Here is an 8,147-nt window from a genome sequence, read left to right as displayed (position 1 = left end):
CAAAAAAAAAAAAAAAAAAACAAGCCAAAAAGGTCTATTAAGAGTTAAAGTTGTCCACGAAGGGGTTAAAATTGTCCAAAAATGTTAAAGTTATCCAACGAATGAGTTAAAATTGTTCAAAGTTAAAAGTTATCCATCAAAGGGGATAAAGTTGTCCACAAAATGTTTAAAATGTTGTCCACCAAACTAAGTTTTCAACCGATTACCATCGGTATGGAAAGACGAAAACGATTATGGCAGATCTGGAAAGAAAAAATACTGCTCATGGCACATTTGATAGTTTTCTCAATTTTAAATATTTATTTAGATCTTTTAACATGAAAATATAGAAAAATATTAACTTCTTATTATCCTTTTTCAATTTTCTAGTTAGCTAACTAACAATATAACAAAATTATTTATCATCAATCTTTATCTATATTATAATTTTAATCATAATATAGATAAAGATCTAAAAGATGAAAAAGTTTTAATGATGATTGGCAAAATATAGATAAGCAAATCTATATCAAATGTGTTTTGCATCAGGCCTTTTGGGCTTATTATATGAATCTAATTACAGTTTTTTTTTTTGTTTTTTTGTTTTTCCTTCAAACACTCCATTATATTAGATTAAAAGTTTACAAGCTTCCTTTGAAGAGGAGCCAAATACACCAATAATCTTACACAGGAGGATAAAATAAACTACAAATAAAGATCTTAAAAAGAACATAAAACAAGCTTTAAACCTTGACTTGAAACCATAAAAGTGACAAGATACATAAAGAGGACAACAAATCCTAAGGGTAGAGAGTTGCCGCACACAGTGAGACCGCTCATGGTGAAGGATGACCGACCACTGCCACATAGTCAGCCACCATGATAACCATTCCTGCAGACGTTGCAAAAGAACGAACGCGGTGTTTGGATTCCGTGCGTGCACCAAAGATCCCTGGAAAGGGTGGTCACAGCTGGACAAGACGAGAGTCTTGAAAGCCAAGAACCTGAAAGGACACTTGGAGAAGGTGTTGTGTTGTACAAAGCTTCAATTGCCATTACTATGCCTACCAAAAGACACAATCGAAGAGGAGAGACAGCAAAATCCTTGATTAGTTGTAAAATCCATATGCCTACTTTCAGAGAGGCTTTCTTGAAGTATTTCCTAAAAAGATAGGCATACACTCTTCCATTTGAGGTATAGAAGAGGAAGGAGCTCTCCTCAAGGGAGGAATTAGGCATCACAATTGCCCTAAAAATAGCCATTTTGATATATGATGTTTTTGTCGGTTTTGAGTCTTTGTTTTCTCTCTTATTTTACACTTTTTACTGAGTCAAAGTGTGTTTTTGGAGTCTTTTAGTTCTTTATCGAGTATTTACAGGTTTTAGGACACTTTGGAGGAAATTGGAGGAAAATGAGCTATTCTGGATACAAACAAACATATGAGATTAATGTTGGTTCACGTGAAAACCCGCCTACCAGAGGAACCCGCCTGGCTAAGCAACGAAGTCTAACCCGGCAACTTTCACGTCAAAACCCGCCTATCTGAGGAACCCGCCTAGATGAGAAGCGAAGTCTGAACCGGCAAGTTTCACGTCAAAACCCGCCTACCTAAGTTACCCGCCTGGCTGAGAAATGTCTTAACCAGGCCGTTACCTTTTTTTTACCCTATTTGGAGAGCTTTATAAATAGCTTTATTTGCTGGGAGAAAAACCCTAAGTTAAAAACCCTAAGTTTTATTCTAAGTTTTATTCTACGCTTTCTTTCTGCTACCTGAGACTTTTTGTAAGCCACTCTTTTGGGATTCTAGAGATTGATCCTCATTGACAATTTGGAGAAGATTTCTAAACCCTTTCTTATTATTTCTGCAATTTAATCATGTTTTCTTCATCTATGATTTTTGATTTCTCTTTTGCTATGTGTGAGTAGTTCTCCAATTGGGTTTTAGGGTTCCAATTAGGAGATTCAATGAATTGATGTTTTAATTATTGTTTGGAGTTCTTAATCCTTAGGTTCTTTGATTCACATGATCTTAATGCTAAAATAGGACTGATCACCTTGTTTTAGACTCTAGGTTTTTCTATGCATCAAAAGTGTTCGATAGAATGCCTGAATGAGTGTGAATTGAGCAATGTATTTCTAGCCTGCGAAAGTTGATGTTGGGACGCATTGTGAACTTAATGAACTTGATTGTAATGCAAATTTGGCTAGGAGGTTGCAAATGAAAGTTTAGCAAACTAGTAGTCAAGTTTAGTTTCTAATGCCTTGAAAGAGGGTTAGTCTGTTATTGTGTTCATGTTCTAGAACGGTTCTTAATTATTGAATTCCATATTTCATTTTCTCATTAGGCATTGATCTCTGAAATATCCTATGACCCAATGTTTTAATCTTATAAGCTAATCGATTTTATTTCTTGCATTTTTATTTACAATTCTGAAACCAAACAAATTATCTTTCGTTCGCTTTAGCTATTTACGACTCTCGCAAATCTTTAGTGTACCATTGGTCCTTGTGGATTCGACCCCGTATATACTGCCTTGCGGTTAAGTGTATCGGGTAATTACTCGAGCAATCAAGTTGGCGCCGTTGCCGGGGACCAATTGCGTTACCTAGAGATTTAGGATTAGTTTATAGTCTAGAGCATTTTAATTTCTTTTGCTAACTACTATTTTCTCTTTCTTTTTGGTGTTTTATGTGTATATGAAATATTAAAAAAAAAAAAAATGTCGCGTAGTATACGGGAGGTGTTGGCCATGGAAGAGAATGATATGCCACAAGAAGAGGATGATGAGTCATATGTGGAGCCACCATTTGATGAGAGTGTTCTTACACTAGAACAAAAAGTGAAGTTGGATGAACTTCACAAGGAACATCCTACACTGCTAAGGAGTGATATAGCGGTTTTAATCCGGTTGAACCTCTTATCATTTCGGGCAGCATGTGAAGGAAGGGAACTTACATCCCTTGAAGAACAAGAAGCTCATGATCTTGAAAAGGTAATATATTGGGTTCCACCAAGCGAAATAGAAGGTACATGCGTTTCAACCCTTAACACTCATGATTTTGAGGATTTTCACATGCCTTGCAATGTGACTTCTATTTTGCATACTCCCATGATTGTTGATGAATGTTATGATTTGATATGTGAGACCCAACAACTAGATACTTTAAGAGCAGCAAAACTTGCTAGGGATTACCATGAAATATGTTTTGATATTGAATATCATTGTGCTTTGAATGCTCATAATCTCGAGTTTAAGTTTTCAATGCCTGAAATATCTAGTTCTCTTCTTAAAGAATCTTACCTAGGAGTTGTGCTTGATATTGATAAAATTTTGTATGAGACTGAAGATCCTGAGGTTGAGTTTTTGGATGAGAATATTGTGATGTATGAGACTAATGGGGATGAAGTTGATTATTTTCTTTTAACCTCGTTTAAACCTGAAATTGACTTTATTTTTCCTCTAAATGCATTTGATTCTCATGAGCATCCAACCATTAAAGAACAGTTCAAGATATATGCTACATTTGTAGTAGATTTGGTTGATGGTTATTTTGTCTCCTTATCATGGATAATTATGTGTTACTTTGAGCTTATTGTTTTCTGCAGTAATAGGAGAAGGACTAAAGGTCCATTGGCTTAATCTTTTGATTCTTATGATTAACACTTTGAGTTGAGCGGTCAAGCTAACGACATAAAAAAAGCGCTTTGTGGGAGGCAACCCACCAGGTATTTCACTTTTTACTAATTCTTTTTCTTTTAAATTTCTTTTGAGTCTGTTTGACCTCTTTTCTTGGATTTGTTTTCACACTGAGACGGTGTGAAGCAAGTCTGGGGGAAGGTGTCATATGTCTACTAATCTTGTTTGCTTTGGTTGTTTGTCCTTTGTTGCTTTCTTTTGAGTCAGTCAATTTGTTTTATCGAGTCAAAAGTGTGTTTTATTGTGTCAAAATGCTGGTTGAGAATTATGAGCTTTTCTTAGGGAATTGCACCATGCTTGATTCATTGCCTTGGGACCATTTAGCATTGTTTAAGGATGACTTGGAAGTTTAGAAAAAATCATGACTTGATCACTTCAATAATTCCTGTCACTTTGAAATTTGGATGATTTGAGCTTGACCTTGCTTATTTGAACTTAATATGAACTTATTATATCTCACTTAGGGGGTTGAGAATCATGTAATGGATCATATATTCAGAGTTTAGTTTACACCATTTTTACCACTCTTTGTAAATTTTGAATGGCTAGACTCGTCTTTAGTCTAGTACCACACCTTTACCCATATCCTTGCCTCATACCACTCGCATTCTTGAGCATCATCATCACGTGCATTCATGTGCAAAAACTACGGAGTATACAGACCAACATAGCTTTCCTCTAGTTAGGATTGTCATTGTAGTTTGTTTGGGTGATTGATATTGAGTTTTTGTGGTTGTGTGGTTATGTTCACAAGCCTGTGTTGAGTTTCCATGATTTAGTTCCTTTGATGCAATTTTGTGAGACGAGAACCGGTTCCACTCCCCCATCTAAAAAAGAAAAAAAAAGAGAAAAAAAGAAAAATCTAAGAATGAATTAAAAAAAAGAAAAGAAAATGGGAAAGGAGTAAGTATGGAACCGGAAAAGTCAGAGTGCTCTTATTTATTTATCAAAAGCATCTAGAACAATAATGATTTGTTTGGGGTTTAGCGTTGGTTGGTTTGATCCGAGTTAGAGGGAAGCTGTGTACCTCCTAATTGGTCGGTGTCTCACTGTGATTTTGCATAATGATTTTCATCCGTTCGCATTGCTGAAAACCTTAAACACTCTAGCCACCTTGAAATTGTCCTTACACCAAGACCATAATGTGTTCGATATCCCCGTTGTGAAAGTGCACCCATTTACTAATGAATGTTAAAAGGTTAAGTTATCTGAGTCTGAAAGTATTTGTGATCTTAGGATTTATGAAGCTGCTACGGTCATGGCAAAGTACGATTTAGTACGGTTTGATATGAGCTTTGTGATAGTGGTTTGCAGGCAATTGTTAGATAGCATGATCCCAGAAGAATATGTGAATTCTCGCGTTTTCAAACCTATTTCCTTGGCAAAGGTTTTTGTTTTGCTTGAGGGCAAGCAAAGATCTAAGTCGGGGGAAGTTGATATATGATGTTTTTGTCAGTTTTGAGTCTTTGTTTTCTCTCTTATTTTACACTTTTTACTGAGTCAAAGTGTGTTTTTGGAGTCTTTTAGTTCTTTATCGAGTCTTTACAGGTTTTAGGACACTTTGGAGGAAATTGGAGGAAAATGAGCTATTCTGGATACAAACAAGCATATGAGATGAATGTTGGTTCACGTGAAAACCCGCCTACCAGAGGAACCCGCCTGGCTAAGCAACAAAGTCTAACCCGGCAACTTTCACGTTAAAACTGGCCTATCTGAGGAACCCGCCTGGATGAGAAGCGAAGTCTGACCCGGCAAATTTCACGTTAAAACCCCCCTACCTAAGATACCCGCCTGGCTGAGAAATGTCTTAACCAGGCCGTTACCTTTTTTTATCCTATTTTGAGAGCTTTATAAATACCTTTTATTTGCTGGGAGAAAAACCCTAAGTTTTATTCTAAGTTTTATTCTACGCTTTCTTTCTGCTACCTGAGACTTTTTGTAAGCCACTCTTTTGGGATTCTAGAGATTGATCCTCATTGACAATTTGGAGAAGATTTCTAAACCCTTTCTTATTATTTCTGCAATTTAATCATGTTTTCTTCATCTATGATTTTTGATTTCTCTTTTGCTATGTGTGAGTAGTTCTCCAATTGGGTTTTAGGGTTCCAATTAGGAGATTCAATGAATTGATGTTTTAATTATTGTTTGGAGTTCTTAATCCTTAGGTTCTTTGATTCACATGATCTTAATGCTAAAATAGGACTGATCACCTTGTTTTAGACTCTAGGTTTTTCTATGCATCAAAAGTGTTCGATAGAATGCCTGAATGAGTGTGAATTGAGCAATGTATTTCTAGCCTGCGAAAGTTGATGTTGGGACGCATTGTGAACTTAATGAACTTGATTGTAATGCAAATTTGGCTAGGAGGTTGCAAATGAAAGTTTAGCAAACTAGTAGTCAAGTTTAGTTTCTAATGCCTTGAAAGAGGGTTAGTCTGTTATTGTGTTCATGTTCTAGAACGGTTCTTAATTATTGAATTCCATATTTCATTTTCTCATTAGGCATTGATCTCTGAGATACCCTATGACCCAATGTTTTAATCTTATAAGCTAATCGATTTTATTTCTTGCATTTTTATTTACAATTCTAAAACCAAACAAATTATCTTTCGTTCGCTTTAGCTATTTACGACTCTCGCAAATCTTTAGTGTACCATTGGTCCTTGTGGATTCGACCCCGTATATTCTGCCTTGCGGTTAAGTGTATCGGGTAATTACTCGAGCAATCACATTTCATAAACAAGAACAATGTCATAGACAAAGACAATAAGGTCTCGGCTTACGCATGTAATTCGATGATGGGAAGCCAAACGCTTGTTACATGGTAGAACCAGAAGTGTTCTAGTAGTTTTATTATACCAAAGGACATAGAGAATACACCATGGAAAGGAGGTATGGGAGAAACCTGGATATAGACTCACTTCCAGTCGACGGCTACAACACAATGTACCCGTCCCTTGTGGTGACCAAGACAAAAGAATCATGTTTTGGTATCGGGTGGCTCCCTAGCCTCCCCCGTACCTTTATGCAGCTCCACAGTTTTTTTTTTGTTTGTGACTTTAGCTTTGCTCTTTTTCTCAATTTGTCTCTCTAGTCCAAGATTATGATTGATCTGCCTGAGCTCATTTCCCCCTTCTTCAATTTCATTGTCTGTTCTGACTCGCACTTAATTAAGGTCTTAAGGACGGTTGTCGACCATTGCAAACTTGCTAGACTCTACTAACGACGAAAAGAAGAAAATGAAGAAATGAGGTGAAACAATTGCAAAGAAACCTAGACGCGGAAAGGTTCGAGGCCTTTAGCAAAAAGACTGCGGCACTTGCATCATGAAGCGAGTAAACCACGAAAGACATGGAAGGGGCATCGTTAATTTTGACCAAAGCTCAACAGATTACTCTATTTGTTGAGCATCTTCTCTAACTCGGTCAATGGAACCACATGCAGTTGATACCATTTTCTCGGTGAAGACTACACTTACCTTTTATCTATTTATCATATGATTCATATCCTTACTACTGGTTCCAGTACCATGCAAATGGCTACATTCTTACCTCCATCAAATCCTTACTATAATGAACTTATATATACGCAAAACACATCTTAATTTTAGATTATATGAATAGAAATACACGTGCATTGTCAAACCGTTCCAAAACCCACCACGACAAAGTCAACAAATCGAACTCCAAAACGATTTACAAACTATTGAAAGAAGAGCAGAGACATTTTTGCTATATCATATGTGATCATTTTTTACATGATGATATAGACACCTTTCCCCATCTCAACCGCAGCACCCTCCTCCTTGCGAGGTGTTACCATCTCTTCCACCTGATGGTCCTGGAATTCCTCCATATCCCACTTTGATTCCATATGACTCATTTGACACATCAAACACACCATCTTGAATCTTCTTGTATATTGTTGCGGCTGTCTTAATGAATGCCTAGCAAAAATTCACAAAACACAACAATAGTCGAATCCATGTTTAGTATTGGCAATTGGTAAATATAACAACATTGATCAAAATCTACTTGTTCCTCTCTCCCTTCTCTGTTCTCCCACTGCCTAAGTTTAATTAAGGGACACTAGAGAAAGCATGCAACCACATTGGAAGGTATGGGGGTTTACCTCCTCAACATTCTGAGCAGTCTTGGCAGAAGCCTCCATGAATATAAGGCCGTGCTCCTTTGCAAACTGCTCTCCTTCCTCTGTGCTCACTGCCCTCCTGTGAGCAAGATCACACTTATTCCCAATAAGCATGATCGTCATATTTGCATTTGCATGCTGCCTTGCATCTTCTAGCCAGCTAGCTAGATGGTTAAATGTCTCCCTCCTGCAAAAAAAACAGATCAACAATATTGTGAGTGTCTGCACTGAAACCGTTACATTTTTGTAACTGGTTCAGATGTTTAGGTGTCAAGGTCCCTTATATAAAAGAAAGAATAACGTCGACAAATACAACTGAGG

General features: G+C 36.8%; 1 protein-coding gene across 1 annotated transcript in view; it reads right to left on the bottom strand.

Annotated features, from left to right (window-relative positions):
* LOC104733551 (ras-related protein RABB1c-like) overlaps window positions 7,261-8,147 on the bottom strand; it is a 1,237-nt gene continuing 350 nt past the window's right edge. The window contains exons 2-3 of the mRNA XM_010453122.2: window positions 7,809-8,076; window positions 7,261-7,623 (exon numbers count right to left, since the gene is read on the bottom strand). Of these exons, the coding sequence (XP_010451424.1) occupies window positions 7,462-7,623; window positions 7,809-8,076 (430 nt within the window). The 3' untranslated portion in view covers window positions 7,261-7,461. The remainder of the gene's footprint in view (window positions 7,624-7,808; window positions 8,077-8,147) is intronic.

Source organism: Camelina sativa, chromosome 12 (genome assembly GCF_000633955.1).
Source record: "Camelina sativa cultivar DH55 chromosome 12, Cs, whole genome shotgun sequence".
Classification (NCBI taxonomy): Eukaryota; Viridiplantae; Streptophyta; class Magnoliopsida; order Brassicales; family Brassicaceae; genus Camelina; species Camelina sativa.
This window is presented reverse-complemented; position numbering and strand designations above follow the sequence as displayed.